Source organism: Botrytis fragariae (genome assembly GCF_013461495.1).
Source record: "Botrytis fragariae strain BVB16 chromosome Unknown tig00000012, whole genome shotgun sequence".
Classification (NCBI taxonomy): Eukaryota; Fungi; Ascomycota; class Leotiomycetes; order Helotiales; family Sclerotiniaceae; genus Botrytis; species Botrytis fragariae.
In genome coordinates, this window is record NW_023500989.1 from 2,697,702 (window position 1) to 2,720,195 (window position 22,494).

Genomic DNA, 22,494 nt, shown 5'->3' on the forward strand with positions numbered 1-22,494 from the left:
TAAGAAGACGTGTTAATCGAGATGGAGAACTGAGAGCAAAGCAAAACGCCATACTGATGCTGGTACAAATCGGAAACGCTCAGTTTTTGATGAGCCATGTTTATCTGCAATATGGCTCCCTCCCAGATAGTACTGTTCCATAGAAGGATGAACCGATTCCATTAAACCAAATAAAACAAGATATGAGACAGGCTCGCCTGAAAAGCATACAAGAAGAGGAAACAGGATTATCAGAACCAAACAAAAGCAAAATGAAACGATACTATAGCCTATCAATCTCGATATCTTGGCAGTCATACATCCTTTCCATTCTTCTGTAGAATCCAGAACCTAAAGCATCCCAACTCAACTCGACTCCCCTCCACAAAAAGCAAGCCCGTCACCTCCATCGAGTCTCCGCGCTCTCCTTGTTCCCCTCGCCACCAGCAGACCCCCTGCTATTAACCGAACTCCAGGGTGCCTCTCTCTTACTTTCAGAGCAAAAATCCCTCAATCTCTGTTCCCTCAGCGCCTCTTCTTTTTTTGCGCTTCTTGACGCATCTTTTTGCTCTTTACGCGATCTAGTTCTTGCATTAGTTTTGTTGACAGAAAATCAGGTGATGAATTGCGTCACAGGAAGTAGTAGGCATTAGAGTCTTGGAAGGAGAGAATGGGAAAGAGAAAGTACATACTCAGCCGCGCTACTATCCATGACCTTTGTGAACCAATTTTTCGAGTAAACACTTCCTGGCATGTTTGAGAGGGTTTGATATCTCAGGGTCCCTGAATAGGAGAGTGAAGACAGAGTGTTGGTATAGATTGATGATCAAAAACCACTCTGTTCTTGCGTGCTGTAAGACAGCAAATTCGGCGGCGGGAAGAGAATATGTGAGGGGTAAGAAAAGAGTAGAAAGTGGAGTTAGAGGCAGGTAGTGAAAACCCGAAGAGATTATGGAGGGAAGGAGAGCACTAAGAGAGAAGAGCTTGGTGAGAAGGCGAAAGAAAAAGAAAGAGAATTGGAGATAGAGATGCTCAGTGGTAGATAGGGAACAGAAAACTTGAACATAAAAACAGAGAAGAAAAGCGAGAAATACAATGCCAAATACCTGTTTATATGAGCTTCTCATACCCCGTTGTCTTATCCCATTCATCTGACAACAGCAATTTGCATACGCATACGCTACTCATCAGGTATGAGAAGCAACCAAAATGAGGTTTGCCCACCGCAATGACAAAAAGAGAAATTTTTACCGCCGGTTTTCATCCAAAAGGATTATCACCGAATGAAATTCAAATCCGTGACACCAGTAAATTGCACATACTAATCCAATCTGTCAATGTCAGAAAAGAAGACAAACAATCATTCACATATCACCATTCACAAGCAATGAAATTCGTATGCACACCCTCAATATTATGCACTGTTAGCTTGTCATTAATTAGTCACCACCATTCCGGTGATAAGCAGCGGTTACACTATCAAGCGCGGTTGCGACACACACCACATATGCTCACCACATGAAATCCCAATTATCACACGATCGTGCTTATTATTGGCAGTTTCGGTGACCGCAGCCGCAGCCGCACATCATGAACCCTGCATATCTCGAGCATCTTTCTGCACTCTGACACACCGCATATGATTGATTATCGGAAACGCGTGCACTGGAATGAGTCTGCAGTGGTGGTTGATCATGATGACGGATTGTGATCGTGATCGAAAGAGGAAATAATACACGGACTATTGTTTGACTTAAAGAGAGCTGCGGTGGATGTGAGCGGCTATTACTGGGATCGCGTATTGCGCTTCTGCATTTTGATCGACCTTATTAAAATTCTCAAAACAGATTAATGTACACGAACATATATGACATTCAAACCACCGGGCTTGGCCACAGAATTTGGCCACCACGGGCATACGTGTCATTGGTGTATAGGTGGTGGGCGTAAACGTAGAGTTCAGATGAAATGGTGTTGTATAGGTATTTCGAATCAAATGATTGTTCAATGTTTTGGCGTAGATTCAGGACTTCCGCTCTTTCATCGAATCCTCTTGGAAACGGACCTGCTTCTTAGCAGGATTTAGTGCAGTTGAAGGTTCCTTGGCCTTTTTGTCTTCGACTGCCTGTACGCCATGTACAGATCTCATGTGTGTACTCAAAATGTCGCCATCTGGATATGAGAGTCCACAAGCATTACATTTCGAACCAGTTGTATGAAAAGAGGTCAGATGGCGATAAAGATAGTCCCGAAGAGCATACTTTTTGGTGCAAATAGAACATCCGAATGGCTCCCCTTCTGTTTTATGTACACCTCTCAGATGCCGCTCCAAGCTTTTCTTCATACCAAATTCTTGATGACAGACTGAACAAGTATATTTATCAGACTGTTCTCCTCCAACATCCATTTTGTTACCGAAATCAGAAAGAGGTTGCAAAGCTTCGATAGACTTGGGTGGTTTGAAGCGTTCGGAGGTGCTTAGAGAGTTTGACGACAGCAACTTTGATTGTGGAATTGTATCTTTATTTTCGTACAATGGAATATCCTTCTTTGAATGCTTAGGAATGACAAACTATCTCTATTAGTATATAGACCTTTCATCTGAAGAAGCACTTACGTATGGTTTTGATTTTTTCTGTGGCGGAGAGACAATCAAAGCATCTGCAAGTTCCTCCCGTTTGCGCTTTTCGCTGACCACTGAGTTACATGGAGAAATGGGGGGTTGAGGTACTGATGGCAATTTTCTGATAGGCTTCACGATAGCAAGTACGGCTGGAGGCGATTTTGGGTCATCTCTAGCAGACTTCGCGATAAGTGGCCTTTGTTCCTCTTTCTGATTTTTATTGTTTAACGCAATTGGCAACAACGGATTTTCCAAGGCTTTCTTGATGGGTGAAATCTTTTGTGAGGACTGCTCGATTCTCGAGTTTGAGCTAATGCGAAGTAATGGATGTGGATTTTCGATGAAGATATCATCGATAGTATCCGCAAGCAAAGATTCAACCACTGCTCTAGCGTCGGGATACTCGACACATAAACGCAGAAGTATTTTGCCGAGCTGGTCACCACTAGATGATGTGATGGCGTCTGCTAGGGGGCGAAAGAATCGTCGCTTGTCGGGTTCGATTGATGTGAGTATAGTAGATGATTTTGAAAGCTCGTCCTTCCTCAAAGGTTTTGGATTGGTCGACGATAGACTTTGGGGTTCATAGTTGAATCCAAATAGCTGTTGAGGCGAGGCTGTATTGGCGGAAGTCTCATTGTCTGAATCAAAATTGGCGTTTGATTCGAATTCGCCATCATGCCCTTCCTTGGTTGTGATATATTTTGCGTCCCAAGCCGGCGGTACCGTGGTTCTAGCTGCTTCCAAAGCTTTGAGTTTTTCAGCCTTCTTCTGTTGTAACAGAAATTTAATATCAAGGTCACCCATTGCGGCTCAATACAGATCTTTAATTTCCACCCGATGTGACAAGTCGAAAGATCGACAACAAAATGTGATGAATCAAAGGACAAATTCGAAGTCGAAGGATGATTTGTACATGAATTAAGTCCTTAAGAAGAAGAACGAAGGATGACAAAAGGACGTTTCGTAGATATTCTAATAAGGGTTTTACACTCGTTCAAAATTTGGGATAAATTGAACAAACGAGCGATTAGAAACAGACGATGCGCACGATAAAACTTTTGACCCAAAGTCAATTGAATTTAATGAATGAAGACTAGTAAAATATGGATAATTGCGATACGTAGTGAGGGAGAAAAGAAACCAACACGTTGGTTGTCTCTCTTATCACTTTGAAACCTTGATAATAACAAAAGAAATTATCTCATGCAGGTGAGGTGGGATTGTTGTCGCGCTCGCAGATTGAAAAAAAAAAAACGCGATCTTAAATTGTCAATTTCTAGATGAAGTATCACTGAAAACACGAGGTCACGAGATCTTATCTTCGGTCAGATGATATTCAGAATTGAGTTGGTCGTTCCTTCAATTATGCCATTTCAAAATTTGGAAAATTAATTGCCCGTTCTATTGTTCGAGATAGATTTGAACATTCAAATGTCAATTGTGATTGATTCAAATTCCATACATTCAAAACTTGACTTAACGTTCATATTGAAATGTCGCTTCCCATTGATACTTCGAACGCCTTCATCCCTTCATGTCGAGAATGCCTATTATTACATTGGATGCCACAATCTGCATACGTATTTCGATCTTAGAATATATTCTCAATGTATCTCACGGCAATCATGGGCTGAAAGCTGTCTTGCGGGCAAAGAAATCTTATCTTTCTGCCCTTACATGTATTCGGATGTTCCAAGTATTATTTTATTGGTGGCGCCAAGGAGAAAAAACAAATCCTCTACCCAAATCGTTCTTTCGAGACCTGCTTATAGACTATCCTGTATGTCTTACTATCAACTCCTGTGTTCCTTCCTCAAAAGTCTGCATCACGCTATTCTTGTTTGCGCCTTCCCTCCATGGTTGATAGCTTTCAGCCATATGCTCGAAGCTGGTGTGAGTCAACTTTATTTACCTGTATCTTTTGCAAGAGACATTTGGATTTCTCCTCACCCCTTGGTGGCTTTAAGAATTTGCCTGAGCTTTCAATTATTTAGTATTTCAATACTCTCTGCCTAAGTCCATTTCTTATTTCTCCTTCATTCTCATCATTAATTGTCCTTCTTTTTGCATTTAAACCCTCCATCTTTCTGGAGGTTCGTCAACGCCATCCTTTAAGCATCAATCTTTCTGCTCAAAGCAATCATGGCACCACATTCGTTAAGAGATTCGTTATTCTTTGCTGCCACCTTTGGTGTTGCAAGTGCAAGCATCAAATTAGAGGGCCGTAATCCTCAACACTTGGATCTTGCACCTCGTCAGGCAAATTGTCCACCTCCAGTGACAGTCACTGTTTATCCAAGCTTTTGCTCAGCTGCGCCATCTTCTACTGTTGCAACGTCTTCTGCTTTCCCTACATCCAGTGCGGGACCTGAATCGACAAGTACTGCTGTGCCAATCGTCTCCAGCCAATTAACATCGAACCCTGCTGCGACTAGCAGTGCCTCAGAGCCAACTTCTTCCGGTAGTAATCTTCCAGGATCTACGTCGATTCCCGGTAGCTCAGGAAGCCCCTCCTCATCAATTGGCCCTGTTTCTTCTCAGGAAAGTGTGCTTCCAACTTTTTCGAGCTCCGCAGCTGTATCAAGCCTCTCATCGATACTTCCTTCTTCGGTACTCCCCACTTTCAGTATTTCGGAGTCGCAATCATCTTCAGTGTATATTTCGGTTAGCAGTACTCTATCCTCCGAAGCTGTTCCTACGAACAGTAATGCTCTCTCCACCGCTCCAGGATCCTCCTCGGTAGCTGCTAGCACGTCAAATCCTGTTAGTGGTGGCTCATCGACCGTGATAAACTCAAATACCCCCATCTCCTCTGGAATTACAGCAACTTCATCAAATGTTCTCTCCTCAGTTGTTGCTACTTCTTCTGATTCACCAGTTCAATCTTCAACCGCATTATCGACAGAATCGACAGTGGAAACTTCGACTGTTCTTGAGACATCTTCGCTCCCAGGTAGCACTGCGTCACTTTCTACCTTTGTCCCAACCGAATCCCACGCTACAACTTCCACTGTTTTCGAGACATCTTCGCCATCAGGTAGCACCAGTATATCAATTGAGTCTTCTTCATCCGTAGCTGCTAGCTCTTCCGTGCAAACAATTTCCAGCTCAGCCGTTATTTCGCAAAGTTCAGCTGTTGAAACCGGGGTATCTAGTCTTTCATCTGGAGTTGCCACTTCTTCAATTTCGTTGATATCGTCTTCGCTTATTTCTGAATCGGCATCAAACTCTGCAAGTTCATTTATGTCCGCATCCGCGACGGACTCGGCATCCGCTTCCAGTAGCTTAACATTATCTGAATCGGCATCAACTTCGGGTACCTCGGTAACATCTGGTTCTGCGTCGGAATCTGCAACTTCTACCCCTCCACTCGTTTCCGCTTCCGCGGTAGAATCTAGCAGTACTTCCAGTTCCTCTTCTGGAATTACTAGCTCATCAGTTGGTCTAGAATCCAGCTCAAGCGTCCCCATCGTCTCAAGCTCAACCTCATCCGAATCAGTATCGACATCTACTAGCTCAACTGTATCCGAAGAATCTTCATTCGTATCTTCGACCGCTAGTTCAGCTTTTGAAAGTAATACTTCCTCGGTTTCATCCTACATCGCCACCAGCTCGACGATACCAGGATCTCCATCTTCGATTGAATTCAGCTCACAACCAACCGTAACTTTGAGTTCACTTCCAGTAACTTCCATTTTGAGCTCCGAGTCTACTTTAGCACCTAGTAGTTCGATAATTTCATTTGTACCAACTTCTACTATTGCTGTATCCAGCGGGGCTGCCTCCTCGTCTGCTGCAATTAGCTCGAGTGCCGTTGTGTCCTCGACCCCCGCAGCTAGCTCCAGTGCTACCACTACCGGAACATCAGTTTCTGGACCAACTCAGGTTCCATCCGTCGTTACTGCTGCTGGTGTATACGAGGAAATAGGTTGTTTCTTGGATTCTACCTTCGATGGTTTCCCGTTGACTCCACCTCCCATGCCTGTCAATAACAATAGTTCTCCGACAGTTACTGAAACACCCGCTAGCTGTGCATTGTTCTGTTCCACTGCGAACAATGGGGGTCCATTCACATACATGGGTATCGAACCAGGTCATTGTTATTGTTCAAATGGATTCAATCTCGGTCAACCAGAAGGTATTTGCAACTTTCCATGTCCAGGTGATCCATCGCAATCTTGTGGAGGTAATTCTCCAGCCAAAAGATTCTCAAGACGTAATGGTCCACCTTCAATCGTCGCTTATCAGCTTATCCCTGCTGCTGTATCATCTTCTACGATTAGCTCACCGCCAGCTACTTCCTCGTCGGTTCAATCTTCCGGAAGTGACATATCTTCTGCTGCTTCTAGCACGATTCCTGGATCTGCATCAGCTAGTCTCACTTCTTCGGCTGCTCCTTCTTCGATTGCCTCGAGTCAAATATCTTCTTTACCTTCCGAAGTATCCAGTATTGCCTCGTCAACCGTTCCAAGCCAATCTGCTTCGGCTTCGGCATCTGCTAGCGCAAGCTCTTCTGGAGTTTTATCCAGCATTTTGCAGTCCTCTTCTTTGACATCTCAATCCGCCATAATTAGCTCCAGTATTCCTCTATCCTCAGAAGTTCCTGGAACGACTTCAAATGTCGGATCCTCAAGTGCCCTCTCTTCGAATGTCGCGTCTTCGATTATAACATCCTCCAGTGGTGTCGTCTCATCCAGTGGAGCTGCTAGCACTTCTTCGATTGCTGAAACTTCTTCAAGTATTCCAACCGGTTCATCTGCCGTTTCTTCGATGATTTTATCTAGTCAAGGTACTATTGAGCCAATGACTTCAGCTACTCCTTCCACTGCTATCCAAACCACTTCTGCAGTCTCTTCTGCTGAGCCAAGTACTACTGAACCTTCAGTATCATCCAGTGGTGTACCAAGCACTGTTGAGCAAACGGTCTCATCCAGTGCTATATCCACATCTGAACCAGTTCTCACCAGTGATGTAACAACCAGTAGTGTAGGATCTTCGATCTCACCCAGCGAAATTGTTAGCTCGTCAGCACTAACTTCCAGCAATGTTGAACAATCCACTAGCCAAGCTACAAATACCCCCTCAAGCACAACTGAGCAACCATCAGTCGCTTCATCTGTACTTCCAGAATCTAGCACTGTTTCTAACAGTGCTCAACCAACCACCTCTTTGGCCAGCACGACTTCCGAAATTTCCTCTGTAATTTCTTCAGAATCCAACACAATCCCAAGTACTGTGCCCCCTACCACTTCAGCCGCTTCCATTACCTCCGAAACTTCCTCACTCCTTGGCTCAGAATCTAGCACTATTCCAAGTACTGTGCTCCCCTCCACTTCAGCAGCTTCCACCACCGAAATCCAAAGCTCATCCACCACCTCTGAACTTCCCAGCAGTACATTATTCTCCTCCTCCGCTGAATCCTCATCGATTCTAACAACTTCCTCTGCTGCCCCTTCTTCATTCTCTACCCGTACTTCCTCAAGTTCGAGTTCGAGCACCACTTCCACTTGTCCAGCGGCAACAATCACAAATGGTGGATTTGAATCCGGATCTTTGTCTCCGTGGGCACCTAGAAGTGATGGTATTGCCAACGCCAAGAGTAACGTTGTTATCAACAACCCTGCCGTTGCCCATACTGGTAACTCTTACCTGTAAGTATTTCCTTCCTTTTTTCTTGTCCGCTTCATCTCTTCCAAGAAACCCAAACTAACACTCACTCCCTAGTCAAATAACCATGACTCAAGACTTCTTGTCCCTTATCCAACAGACCACCACCATCTGTCCCGCCACCAAATCTCTCACGGTCACAGCCTGGGGTCAAGCCGCCAAGTCCCGCGACTGCTGGCTCCAAATCTGTGTTAACAAAGATAGCTATTGTTCCGTTCCAACTCCTCTCAAGAAGGGTAAATGGAAGAAGAACACAATCATCTACAAACCAAAGAAGAACTTGATTGGCAAGACAGATGCCAAGGTACAGATTTATACTGAGTGTAGAGGAGAGAGCGATGGTATGGTATTGGTTGATGATGTGGTCATAACCAAGACGAAGTTGAGCACCAGAGAAATGGCACCGCAGTTGGCGCCAAGAATGGGGACGTTGAGGATGATTGACGCTTAGGAGGGTGTCTTCTTCATTTGTTGTAAGGAAATATTCTTGAATTTTAGGCGTGTACGCTAGTGCTGTTGGCGAAGGGAGATTGAGATAATGTGGTGGAAAGGGGAGGATGAGATGCGATTCCTTGTTTTTGTTCTTTTAAGTTATTTTTAGATCTTGATTTTGGTTTTGAGTTAAGATTGAAGCTTTTTTCTTGGGGTAGAACTAGGGTTAAGATAAGATAAGGATATGAGAAACAATGTATGAGGAAAGTATAACGATGGATCAACGGATGTTTTTTCTTAAGTGGCTTTATGTATTAGTTATGTATGAGGTTAGGCTATGTTATATCTCTAGGGCTACCTCAATTCATTTGGTATTAGCTTTGATTTTTACCTTCGTTGATTGATGATTAAATCTCTCTTGCTTGAACGTGGTGAACCCGTGGGGCTTGTGTTCGTGCAATGGAACATGATGCGGGGAATATCCCGCAGCTTGGGTTATACCGCCTTAGGGTTTGTGGTGGCAGAATTAAGCACCGTGGCTAAAACTGCAAGGGGCTCGGGTGTCAGTTACACATCACGTCATTGGTCAATGCGGGGTCGCGGTCTGTTGTTCAATTAAAGTTTTCATTGAATGATTGTTTGATCAGCCCATTGTATTTTTAACCCATCAACCGCACCCATCGAGCCACCCTTGTTCCTACGTTGTATCATAATGTCGTTATATCGTTCCTGTATTCCAATCCTATCCTTTCCCTTTTTTTTTCGTTGCCGTTTCTAAACTCCAAGCTCCGAGCCCTGGTATCCCATCTCTTTCATCACACGTGGTACACATGATCTATCTCTATATATATCAAATGGCATAGCATAGCATAGCAAGCGCTAGTACAAGTACAAGTACAAGAGCTACTGCCCACCACCATTGCTGTAGAATGCCGCATCAAAGTTTTGGATGTTGTTTCTCGCGGCGGCGGTGTAGTACTGGGTGACTGCTGCCTGATCACCGTTGTACACAAGGGTTGGAGATGCGTAGGTGGTAGAGTGTTGAGAGTCGTTGGTGTAGGTTTGGATGCGGTTGGTTGAGAGGATGGATTGTTCGGCTGGGGATGTTCGGGTTGTGGAGGTGGAGTTGACACTGTGTTGGGAAGAATGTGTTAGTGCATGTTGGTGGATGTATGAAAGGAAGTGCGGGATAGGAGATGGGAGATGTGTGAAGTGGTTGTTGATTCGAAAAGGTGATGGAAGAAAAAAGGTAAAGTTTATGTGAAAAGAAAGGCGATACGCAAGGTGGGGAAGAGCGTAAACAAACTTTCAGTGGGAAATGTAGAGGCGACAGAACAGGCTTGGACAGTAATAAGGAACAGACACATAACATATAATGAATGAGTAGTACTCATATGGGCTGGAGAACACGAGGAAAAGGTGTACTGAGTAGTAATAAAAGGTTCCAGGAAGAGATAGAAGTAGAGAACGAAGTGGTGAATGGGGAGACACGAATGTATGAAAGAACAGCAATGTTTTAGTATGGAAGACTGAACTGTGAGAGCGCAGCGAGAAGTGACATCAAATAGGAGGGATGATACAAAAATTTCGAAGAGAAAAAACTCATGAAAGTCGGAAAGGAAAATAAAGAGGTTGTAAACTCACTCAAAGATGTTTGAGCCTTTTACGGCAGTGTTGAATGTTTGGCTAGCCATGATGATGGTGTTTCAAGGGATATCAACGTGATGCTTGATAGAACCCGGTGTTTTTGAGGTGGTCTTGAGGTGGATATGGATATTGTAGAAGGTAGTTGAGCTTGAGGAGATGAGTTTAAAAAGGATATCATTGCAGCGAGAGAATGGAGTTATATACCCACCACCACCTGCATCAGAAAATCGACATTGCTGGCGGACCAATCCGATTCTGTCGAATTGGGCGATAACCTTAGAGGGTGCACAAGCAATTGTCAAGCGAGATCGGAAAACGAATTAGATACTTGCATTTTCAAGACCAATTTTCGACTCGATCATAAAGCAGCGATCCAGTATCTCGCAATCTTTCTTCTATATCTATCATCAAATCGATCAATTGTTCTTTCAGGCCTAGAATTTGTCAAATTAGACCAGTAAATATTTGTTGATTTAATACCTTATCAAACTATACCTAGAGGCTTTTTATGAGTACCGTTGATCAATATTCACTAGGAATTAAAACTACTCATCTAAACAAATCAAGAGTTTGGTAAGAAATCTGAGTATTCTACAAGGTACAGTATTTATTAAGTCCCCGCATAAATCGACCCGAAACCACTCAAAGATCACATATTCTGAGATTGAATTAGAATTTCAAAATTCTTTTTGATTAGATCGTTTACATTGGCTCAATCCTCGGTATAAACCCTTGTATTTCACTTGGTTTAGACTTGCCCCTCATGAGGCGCGCTTTAGGTTGCATTTTTCGCTACAAAGCGGGATGTAGGCCCTGACTTCTTTTTTTTATCGACGCCAATTGGCATGGCTAAGATCAAATGAAAGCAGGTAGACAGCACAACATCAAATTCTAGGATGGTACAGATTCTTTAAGCGGCGTGCCAGAATTTCCAGGAACATTATTGAAATCTGAGAACCCCGTTCCTGGAGGCTCTTGCTAAGTGGTTTATGTGCACCCTATGGACGAAGGTCCTGTGGCTTTTGATGGTTGATCAGGGTATGCTTGCCAAGCAATTTGTGATCAAAAATGGATAGACTAGGGGCACCCTGACTGCACTTCGTGCGACCGCATCGTCAGCATGAACATGATGCGCATCCTCAACATCGGAGTACGGAGGCGGAAATGGTATTACGAGCTGTAACAATTTGTTATTCCAAAATTTACTTATCTGTGTTGGTCCATTGGCTGTTACTGAGCCCGTGATTGATGATGATGAATTCTACCCAAATCCACCAGAGTTTTTCTGTGACCCGTTATGGCTTGACTTGAATGTAGAAAGTCACACACAGATCATGCAGATTGTTTTTCGTGCAAGTTGCACATACAATTGTAAAAGAATTGGGGTTTGGTTCTAGATCATCAATCATGGTTCTTAAATTTACTCAACGTTCAAATCTGTAAGGCTACGGCATGTTATAATTGCGATTACGAATGTTTCCAGCTGTTAGCTACCACTGCCCCGGGTAATACTCGAATTCGCCCAAAGCAACCATACATGATACCAGAACTTTTGTCCGAGGTCACTGGTTTCGCGACCAACCATTTGTTCTTTCCACGATTTTGAGCCTAGATCAGGCGTTTCTTCATCGTGTTAAGTTCTGCCACACAACGGTTCTTGGACTTCGAGAAGCACTCAAAGACTTGTCTAAGATGTGCGTACGACTCGGTATTGATCACATAGCTGCACAAAAATGATGCTACGGTTTGAGTAGAGCTTTTCAGCTGGATTGTTCTTGTCACTTCTTGGAGTCTAGTAGAATCGCAGTAAAGATTGTTGGTCCTCACAAGATTTCGCTCTCCCGGCAACATGTCATCCCTTATATGCTTTTGGACGACGCATAGATAACCTTACAAAATCATGATTGAAAATCATAGAAGATGATATTTGCAATGACGCAGTGAAAGCTCTAGATATCCTTAATTCTTTTACGGGAGACTTAGAAGAGATGATGTTGATACCACTTCCGTCGATAATTGATCCTAGCAGGCTACCAAATCAGTGTTAGATGGATGGTGACAAGTGGGCATGGGTTGTTGGATCTACTGATAAGGAGAAATGTATTGCCGGCATCCGATGGTCTCTAAAAGATCACTAGAAGTCCGAGCAAGCCGATGGGGGTCTGGGTATGTGTAGTTCACGACCTTTTTACTTTATTCAACCTAAATTCTAACTTGCGACGACAAATAAACTTTTGTTTGTGCTTCAACTTGTTTGATCACATTTATGGTAGATTCGTGATTCCGATCAATTTTTACAATTAAAATACTTTATTCCAGCAATTTTTTTAATTTACATTGTCTATACTTTCTCTCCTCTAGTACTTATGGAGAGCAAGTGCGCGAACTCCGAAGAGAACGAGGGCGGTGTCACATACGTGTAATTATTAAAGCAAAAAAAAAAAGGTGGTAATGAAGCATCCCGATAGAACAATTGGACATGTATTTTTTTCCCGAAGAGGGATTGTGCGACAAAAGTTCGCAACTACTTCCATTCCGTCGCAAATTTGCAGACATCCCAGCACAACACTTTATCATTCGTATATATATGCAAAGTGTAATTGTGCACGCCTACGAGGCATTCTGTTACTGTTATTGGGTCAATTCAAAATTGTTATGAGTGTGCCAAGGGCCAATTAGCCTATTTTTAGGGTCATGTATTGTCCCAATTATGTTTCGGTACTTGATCTTGGGTGCTAAGTTATGATTACGACACATGTCAAAAGAACTTCCTGCAGTCAGCCACGCCCACTCCGCTTTGCACTACGCTAGCTACCACACTTCTAATAAATTTTGATCTATGTTTGGGCGTCTAGCAAAAGAAACTTATGCGTTGGATTTTATAAACCTTTTGTATAGCATAATATATTGATTGTCTGTGTTTTCAAGACTTAAGAATCCATTTGTGTGTAATTATATAAAGAATTAAAGAAACAAATGATTTCGAATTATTATATACTCTGAAATGTAGGCGAGATCCCTCGCCCCGGATTAGTTTGGTAATGAGGAATGCCGACTTTTTTTGGCATTGATGTACCTTTCCATCTTTCTTTGGTTGAATGGGACGTTCTAAAGGGGCCGAGTCGTTCAATTTGAATGTCATGTGATACTACATAATTCCTCCAAGTCTGTTCCTTTGTTCTTTTCCGATGCCCTTCCATAAATCTCGTCAGAGCCTTATCTGAAGTAATCCAGGGGAGTGAACAAGGGGAGCTGTGACGCAAGTGAACAGAGATTCTAGGTACATGAAGGAATGAGAAAGGTTGAAAAATCATTGGAGAGCAACCTTGTGGCTGTTGCCGATCAACAGATCAGGGATTCTGGTTGGTTCTGCACAGGACGGGAGTAAACAATTAGTAATCGAGGAGGAGGGTAATGATGATGAGCAAGTTCTGGACATGTAATCGGCATCCTCACACACTTTCTACAATTTAGAAGTTGATATTCCCATTCAAGAAATTGGATGGAGCATACTTTAATCAATAAGTTCATCGAAGGAATTCATTTTAAACATCCTTCTTAGTAAAATATGTCCGCGTGCACATCCATCCAGTGTCGAAACGTCATTTGAGGCTGAAGGTACAACATGTGGCCTTTCTAGGTACTCTAAATAAGACATCCCGACCGTTGAAGATATTCCAATATTGCTGGGATGCCAAGCTAGTACTAGCTCAAAATCGGTCTCAACACGTGATTTTATAAAGATATAAATTTTATTTTCAATTTAACCGAGCCACGATTGCACATTATAGTCACGATGAAATCGGTTACAGGCTGTCCAGGTGCTATCTGCTTCTTTCAAATAAGATCCGCTTAAAGCAGAATCAGTGAAAACGTAGTGGAGTTTAAATATAAGAGGCACCCTCTTTGCATACAGGAATCCCAATTTCCACATCAATTAATTGAACAACGGAGGTGAGGAATAGGCCATTGAAGTCAAGATACTTAGTACGATTTTAGGTTTTATATCTAATTTCTCAAAAGCTCTATTTCTACCTAGGTATATAACTGAAATATTATCGATGAGCTACAGTGTACAGCTATGTGATTAATGCCACGATGAAGTCAACAAACATCCTCACTTTCTGTACCTCAACATTACTATCTAATCGTCAACAAAGAGTGTGACCGAGGACACAATGGTTCTACCAAGATGCGCTATCGCTTGCGAATCCAAGACATAGGTTATCGTATAAGTAAAACCGAAATGTGGAAATTAAAAGCCTTTTCCGAATACCAATCATGTAGTTGCGGTAAAAGACACCGGTATATTGCCCCTGAGGTTTTCTGTCGCAGTTCTTATGTGAAATGACAACTACAACACGAAATTAACACGCAACAAGACAGGGAATATTACACAGGGAATACTACATAGGTGACTCGAATTTCGCTTCATCATGACTTGAATAGAAGGTCAAGATAGCTTTTGGGGGAGGTGCATAATCTTGTTTATAGTAGAAAATGTACAAAAGTATGTTGTTTTTGCAGGTGAGTTGGATCAACTTCAGATACAAAGATCATGATACAGACTACTCTAAAGTTGTAGTGTCAATCTGTTTTCCAGACGCTTTGCACTTTGTCTCTTTGCATATTTCTTTCTTTTTTCATGTCTTTGAAGTTTTCCGTGCATCTGCTGAGCCGCAACTGGAGGTCTGTCATCGTGTACAGAATGATCCTAATTTTAAGGACCTCTGCCTTGATTCTCTCGGCATATCAATGCAATTGAATTTCCATACAAAAGATTGAAAATGTCTTATTGTCTTTTCCCTGCCGATCGACCAAAGCAAATTTACTTCCTCTCAATATCATCTGGTAACTCCTCGTCTTTTCCCTAGTAAAATCAACATTCCTCACTAAATATCTCCTTCACATCACAACTGGCGAGTCCCAAAGGGGGTTGTAGTCGTGACCTCTAAGCACCACCGTTACTACCGCCGTTGCGGTAGAAGGCTGCGTCGAATTCTTGCAATTTGTTTCTCATCTGAGACACCGCAAAGTCAACAGTCTTGTCACCAACATGTTGTTGGTTGATTGATGTGTGAGGAACCAGGAGATCGGGATCTGCGAGATAGGAACTCACGCGATTGGCGGAGAGGTAAGTGTCCTCGATACGGGTAGTGTTGGAAGCGACGTTGTTACTAAAAGAGAGCTTTATTAGATCATGAGGCAAGAATGATAATTTAACAGAAACTGAATGCACAGAAACACAATAAAGTTTAAGTGTTTGCGATGGGTAGTAGGAGAACACAAGTGAACATTCATTCAGCCAAATTCGAACGACAAGCAAGTTCTTGAAACTGTTTCGGGGATAGATTCCAACACGACAAGAACTCACTCGGATGGCACAGATCCTCGCACGGCTGCAGTAGAGCTCTCAGTGGAGTTTGACATGATGATCTTGTAATGTATGTGCGCGTGGTTTCTGGACACAAGGATTAAAATACTGGGATATGGACAGAGAAGAGAACATAATTTCGTGAGGGAAAAAGACTATTTATATGTGCAATTCTACTTCGGTGAGACTAGTGGTCTGAAAGGTCCCAAGAACTGACATTTTCCTTTCTGACTATGTTCACAATGTTATATTGTTATATTGCGTTGATAAAACAAAAAGATCCGCGAAAAATCGGATGTGCAGGTGGAGAAATGAGGCGGACAATGTGATGAGTGTGAAATCTCCTAACTACCATTATTCTATGCATCAGGGTTGTACAGGAAAATGTATTTTGCCCCAAAGCGTCGATGGACCAAATTGGACGCCATTGATTTTGCAGAGTACTATCAAGCACATGGCGACCATCGTACTTCTTGATTGCGCAGGCTTCCCTTGCCATCATTTAGTTTGCAGAAGACGTTTTCATTTCTTTTACTCCTAAGAAACAGGCGAATGTAAACTGCCTGTCGCACAGCTTGGAATATTGATCCACTGCCTTTTTTCCGTCAGCAGTGTAACTTATTATGTCGCTACAAATTAGATTTCGAGATTTCAATCTTGAAGGTGATTGAACGCAGCCCTGGCGCAGTAGACACACAAGGACTCGGTCCGAGATAAACAGAACTGGCTCGCTCCAATAGAAACATAAGAATTAAATCCGAGAAAAAAAGTCATCAAGCGCCCCAAACAGACATACGACATTTAAATCCGACGTAAACAGAACTATCCAGCTCCAATAAAATATAAGGATTAAATCCGAAATCAGCTGAATTAAGCATTTCGGTGTTTAAGAGTACATAACACTGTGTGTTATCACTTCTCTCACGATGTAAACAAGCGGATCCAATGATACTGGGATTGACATGTGAAGTTGGCTTGTGTGTTTATATATCCAAAATATTCAGGATCAGCTTCCCTGCAGGACGGTAAGCATCATCACTTTTATCCTTCGCTTGTATTGTTTGATCTCGTTCATCTATGTACGAGCGTCTCTTCAACATTGAATCATTCACGTGATCAACCCCGCTTTCCATTCTGATGCCTGTAGCTGCAGCTGCAGCTTACATACAAAATTGCGTAAGGATGCTACGTTAGCCATTAAAATTCTCCAGCTTACCTTGATATGACTATCAATATTTCATGATTGCCAGTTGATACTGAGCGAGCCCACAATTTTGGAGATAGTTAAAGAGTAGATGTCTCACAAAAGCTTAAGCGAGAATTTAAAGGGGAAGTTTCGTATTATTTCCAACAAGACACTTTCCACTCAAAAGCAAACAACTCAATAAATTTATACCTCTCCGCACTCCAAGAAATGTTTCGGAATCTTGACACAATAGCACTAGGCTTTTATGGAATCGACAAGTGATCTCTTTGCTCCGTCCGAGCCCAACCATTAATTTTTGATTAACTGCCCTTCTCCATATGCCATCCCTGGGCTAATACATCGTCCAAGCAGTAAAATTAAGAGCCAGTATTGCTCCGATCATTAGATCCATTGTTACTCCCACTGGTATTGCCATCAAAAGCCTTGTCGAATTCCTCCAGCATAGTACCCATTCTATATCCGACGGCCGCTACTCTGTTAAGCTGTTTATGAACACTAGCTTGAGGATTTTTGACCATCATTGCATATGGAACAGAGGTATTTGGGTCTTGGAGGTAGCTATGAATTCGAGAGGCCGCGATTCTTTGGGATTCCGCGGACTTGGCAGAGGAAGATCGAAGAGATGAGATATTCTTTGGGCTAGACATGAGAGACGGCTGTTAGTATACTTCAAAGTGGGTGGAGAAAAATAGAGTCATAGCCTATCAGTTATAATATTAAGCGCATGTGATAGTATTGGACAAGAGACGATACGAGAAGGCGACTCTGAGAGGTAGATCTTTGAAGGAAAGAGGTAAATATACAACCATGGTTGAACTGGGGAAAGCACTGACATATAAGAGTAAATGAAGCATAAACTAGACTAACGGAGAGATATGAACTAGTAACATGAACAGGTTTGGCTAGGAACGGTATGAAAATCTAAATGGATCCGAAGAGTTAAACACCGAGATTTTTAAAAAGAGCCTCGAAGGAGAATAAATGATGTTCTTGGAGTCGACTAATATGTAAGAGATAGAATAATAATTTTGTAAACTCTTAACTTACTAAGGAGCTTTAGAGCCTTCCGAAACAATCTCGGAAGTTTGGCCAGGCATAATGTGAAGTGAGGTGGAATTCGTGATATGAAAGAGGGTACAAGTAACGAGGAGCCAGTGCACGTGACTTTCTTAGAATCACTAATCCTCAAGAGCAAAGTTTGAGAAAAGATAATCAATTTAAAGAAGAGATATTGCATTTGGAAACAATTCTGGGATTATGATAGTTCTTATATATGTTTTTGAATGAGTGGGCTTACCTTATTGTTATATAGTATATTTTTTGAGATGAATGTCTTAAAGAATGAGGCAAATGCAAACCACGGTTTTCGGTGAGATGCTTCCCCCACCATCCCAGAAAATACTCAAGGATGGTTTCTCCAACTCGTACTCTAGATACGCGAGGAATTTAGCCTGTTTGTTTTACCAATTCGGCGCATCATTAGCTGGCAGTTACAACCTGGCTTAAATTTTCTGTGCTGCTTACTTGCCCTACAGAAGATTGTGGTTTATTAAGGATATAAAGGCGTTGTAAACCATGAAGATCATACATTATAATCCTTGAAGCGAAGCTCATACTACCCTTGCAAACCAGACCGCCAATTCCTTCTTTTCAGACGTCAATCTTGGACCTACAGTTCTCATCAATCTTTGATACTATTCCAGCACAAACACTGAGGCATTGATTATTACCTTGGCTATTCGAATATACCCACATCATAATTACCAGTTACTTATCCATGAGCAGAAAGCTTGAAGATATCATAATATATTCATTTTGTGTTCATTTATTTTCTTTGCTTGTCAACTTTTATTCGAGCCTAAACTTGCAGAAGCGCTAACAACGAAAGCATTCTATGCTGCTCATATTGTTGAAGCTCGTATAGATAGTTTCCGATTTTGTAATTCATAGAAAGTCGATTCATTTACGCGACGAATCGTAGAAACTTAGATCATTTGGTTGCAATTAAAGCATCGACTGAGAATCATTCTAGAATTTTTTCCTCTGATTTATAGAAGCTGCTGATGTAACCTCAGCTATCGGAACACGTTACCTCTGTATATTATCGTCAGCCACACCTGTCAATATTTCTTACACATCAACAGCATTTCCTTCATTGATATACGACAGGATAATACTCTCCCGACATAAAAAGTTCTTTTTAAGTGAATGAAAAGGTATTCTGGTAGCGGCGACGCTTATGAACGCTTTAAAATGGGCCTCGGGCTCAAAGATATCCTAATCAACAAAGAATCTTGACTAACATCAGGCCTTTAGAGCATTTATTTTGCGCGCATCATACTAAGGCTACTTCCTTTGCGACCACTAATTGATGAATCAAGGATCAAAAGAGAGAAACACATTGGGATCTCACCAAAAATGAACTGAATGAGCTGCAATACGACGACTGATTTGACCCAAATGTCAACAAGGAAATAATAGCGCATCCATGGATCTCGAATTGGGATAAGGAAGAGATCATGGAGATATATCTGGCATATAGAGCTACACAAGTGTGTCGGAAAATTAACGCCCAGATACTCGGTAAGCTGAACCAATTCCAAAAGAAACTAGTGTCTGGATTTCCCAAAGAACTAATTTCTGCCTCGAAATCAGTGGCCCGAACTATAGGAACAATTTTTAATCCACAACCAGTCTAGAAAGTTCCTTTACATAGCCATGCATCGAGTCCAAACTTTATGCTTACTCGATTCTGCCATCGATATGCCCATCCTGATCCCTCCCGCAAAGCAAGCTTCCTGAAAGGTAGGTTACTATCAAGCAAAAGTTCTTTCATGTGTCATAGCTAATCACGAAACTCAGTAATGCATCTTCTGAGGTCCGCTGCGATTGCTTCCTTGCGAAGCTCTGTGTGTCTTGGACTGGGCAACTCGTCGTCGATAATAGAAGGCGAGGTGTAAGGAACAGAATGATCTGAATCAGCAAGGTAGCGATCCATGCGGTAAGCATAGAGTGATGACGAACTGATAGTTTCGGTAGAGGCGGGGATGGAACTGGAACAGTTCGGTGAGGTAGAATTCTCATTCGTTCTAGTTAGATACAAGAGTGTTAGTCAGACTTTCTACTTTGTACTTTGAGGCTGGGAGGAAAGATTAAGTAAACGATCAACATATGAAGATGGACAAGAATGTTAATGGCGATATCAAGTGCATAGTTGGCAGTTCTGATTGTTTTGAGCTCTAAAGCGATGGATCAAGTGATGAAAACTGAGAAGGAAGATACTTCACCATAGCTAGTATCCAGCAAGTAACAGAGCAAGACATCAAAGCGGCAGAAAAAAATGAGTCTTCATTGAAGCTTTAAGCCCCCCACCGAGTGAAAAGCTTGGGAGATATGATATAGAAGTGAAACGTACCACTTATAGAAGGGTAACAGGTATAGAAAGAATACTGACCCTGCCACTTCGGAGCCTTGGACCGCCAAATCGGAGTATTGACTCAAGTTAGACATGACAATAGTAATTGTGGGAGTTTTCGATCGGGCAATTCACGAAAGTCTCGTGAGTCGATGATAACAAGGGGAGTTTATTCATGAGGGAAGGATCGATAGAATGTAGGGCCATACTTAAAGAGAAGGGGCTTTATATAATGAACTGAAAATTGGGAAAGCCGCCAAGCTATAGATAGCAGGTTTCATGTCATTGAGACTGTTGCGCTCTGAGGATCAGGCTGTTTTTCACCATGAACTGGAGCCACGAAATTAATGCATCATTTATCATGCACTATGCCTATTGCCGAGCTGTGGTGTTAGATCACATCACACAATATCGAAGGGTATGCCCCGCACCAAAAATGTCTATTCTAAGCTTATCTAGACTGCTCTTTTCTCTTTCAATATATCTATTGTTTTACACTCGTCCAACAATACTGTTGTTTTTGGTCGCAGATACGTAAGTTTTTCAAGTACTTGCCAAGATTCAAGGGTATATAATCAATACGTAAAAGTCAGTACTATTAAACATAAAAATGATAACTCAATTTATTGGTATATCAATGAAGTATCTGCAACAAGAAGGACGGTAGGGAGATCTCATAGAATGTTACACTAGCACTATTAGAGTCATATTCAAATATAAGGTACTTTCTAGGTATTATCAGTAACAAAAAGATTAGTGAAACAAAGGCTTACCTAAAAGGGAAATATCAAGAAGTGACAGGTGTGCCAAAGGTCTAGAAACTTACATTACTTGCAGATGCAGGATCAGGTATACCTAAAATCGAGGCCTTAAAAAATGCAAATACTCATATCCAAGCCGTTGAATAGGCAAGCTTGAACTAGGATAATAACGGGTGGCTGCTATACCTGCCGAACTATGCTCGGAACGGAACGAACCCGTATGCACTTGGTGAGATAGTCATCAGGTGGAAGCTTTGCATCCACCAAATAAATTCCAGAAATTCCCAACGATGGTCCAGACCAACTCATCGAAGTCCGGGCAGGCATTCCCGATAATCCATGTGCAAGTGGCGTTTGCACCTGCATATCCGGAGAATATTTGATTGATAGATTCGACAACCACTAGCCGAGTGGCAACAACCTGTTGAAAGAATTCTCAGTCGCTCTGAGCATTGCAAGATCGTGCAATATTGACAAAAATTTTGGGTACTGTCATATTTCAAAGAAATCGCATCTCATCGTTCCACCGCGCCTCTAATCGGTCCTCTAATCTAATGGAGATGGATAGGCACAACACGACAACGCTTGGCAGAGATTGGTGTCATGTATGATCGCAATAATTCTATGCTACTGTGGTACAGCATCTGAAGAGTTTAGATATTTCACATTTTTTGTGATTCCGGTTAGATATTATGGATTCCTAGTAGCGCAATGTCTTGGCCTCATATGAGAAATTCAATAAAAGTCACTTGTAAGGCGGCTTTGCTTGTTTTTTGCGCAAAGGCCTTGTGCCTTTCTAGTACGAGCTAACGATATGACAGGCAGTGTGTTGTCTCCAAAGATAATGATTTTCCCTTATCACGTCATAATCCCACCTCGGTATTGCGCATCAGGAATATCTCTTAGGTGTGTTAGAAGAGCTTTCTCGGTTTTCTAACGTGGCTCTGGGACTACGTTGGTTACATCTAAAAACGAGATAATAATAATCAATGTAGGTGTGGTTACAATTTATCGGGCGAAATCCCGATCATCGGCTGAGACGGCTTCCTCTCGGGAACACATTCGCTGTTACTATGAAGCGGACTATGAAGTGAGCCTCACCAGCACTTGGCTCCATCTCACAAGCTGAAAAAGTATTTCTTCTCCTTTTGTTACAGCCCTGTGCGATTAAAATCGGGGCCAGAAAACCCCCGTTAGAGTGATCTCGCAACCGATCAATTTTCCGAAACTAATGTTACCAAATTAGACCCTTCATTAATACAACTTTGCTAAAGTTAGTCTTCATACCTATCATAACATCTGCATAATGTTGGTCTAGCAGCGTTAGTATTCACGGCTCATCTTCGGCTCAAGGTGTAGGGTACAATTAGCGATGGATGAATGAAT

General features: G+C 42.2%; 7 protein-coding genes across 7 annotated transcripts; 1 reads left to right on the plus strand and 6 right to left on the minus strand.

Moving 5' to 3' along the window:
* Nucleotides 1–379: 379 nt before the first annotated feature.
* On the minus strand, nt 380–733 carry Bfra_003042 (uncharacterized protein; the record flags this gene model as incomplete). Its single annotated transcript, XM_037333454.1, has 2 exons — nt 380–560; nt 672–733. 2 exons carry the CDS (start codon nt 731–733, stop codon nt 380–382), a joined length of 243 nt encoding a protein of 80 aa, XP_037195582.1.
* A 1,269-nt stretch (nt 734–2,002) lies between these two features.
* On the minus strand, nt 2,003–3,409 carry Bfra_003043 (putative c2h2 transcription factor protein; the record flags this gene model as incomplete). Its single annotated transcript, XM_037333455.1, has 2 exons — nt 2,003–2,551; nt 2,597–3,409. The coding sequence occupies 2 exons, from the start codon at nt 3,407–3,409 to the stop codon at nt 2,003–2,005; spliced, it is 1,362 nt and encodes a 453-aa protein (XP_037195583.1).
* A 1,338-nt stretch (nt 3,410–4,747) lies between these two features.
* On the plus strand, nt 4,748–8,723 carry Bfra_003044 (uncharacterized protein; the record flags this gene model as incomplete). The annotated part of the gene is made up of 2 exons (XM_037333456.1): nt 4,748–8,256; nt 8,330–8,723. 2 exons carry the CDS (start codon nt 4,748–4,750, stop codon nt 8,721–8,723), a joined length of 3,903 nt encoding a protein of 1,300 aa, XP_037195584.1.
* Nucleotides 8,724–9,607: 884 nt separating this feature from the next.
* Nucleotides 9,608–10,398, minus strand: Bfra_003045 (uncharacterized protein; the record flags this gene model as incomplete). Its single annotated transcript, XM_037333457.1, has 2 exons — nt 9,608–9,836; nt 10,349–10,398. The coding sequence occupies 2 exons, from the start codon at nt 10,396–10,398 to the stop codon at nt 9,608–9,610; spliced, it is 279 nt and encodes a 92-aa protein (XP_037195585.1).
* A 4,904-nt stretch (nt 10,399–15,302) lies between these two features.
* On the minus strand, nt 15,303–15,781 carry Bfra_003046 (uncharacterized protein; the record flags this gene model as incomplete). The annotated part of the gene is made up of 2 exons (XM_037333458.1): nt 15,303–15,528; nt 15,726–15,781. The coding sequence occupies 2 exons, from the start codon at nt 15,779–15,781 to the stop codon at nt 15,303–15,305; spliced, it is 282 nt and encodes a 93-aa protein (XP_037195586.1).
* Nucleotides 15,782–17,288: 1,507 nt separating this feature from the next.
* On the minus strand, nt 17,289–17,741 carry Bfra_003047 (uncharacterized protein; the record flags this gene model as incomplete). Its single annotated transcript, XM_037333459.1, has 2 exons — nt 17,289–17,588; nt 17,736–17,741. 2 exons carry the CDS (start codon nt 17,739–17,741, stop codon nt 17,289–17,291), a joined length of 306 nt encoding a protein of 101 aa, XP_037195587.1.
* Nucleotides 17,742–19,777: 2,036 nt separating this feature from the next.
* On the minus strand, nt 19,778–20,442 carry Bfra_003048 (uncharacterized protein; the record flags this gene model as incomplete). The annotated part of the gene is made up of 2 exons (XM_037333460.1): nt 19,778–20,021; nt 20,387–20,442. The coding sequence occupies 2 exons, from the start codon at nt 20,440–20,442 to the stop codon at nt 19,778–19,780; spliced, it is 300 nt and encodes a 99-aa protein (XP_037195588.1).
* Between the last annotated feature and the right edge of the window lie 2,052 nt (nt 20,443–22,494).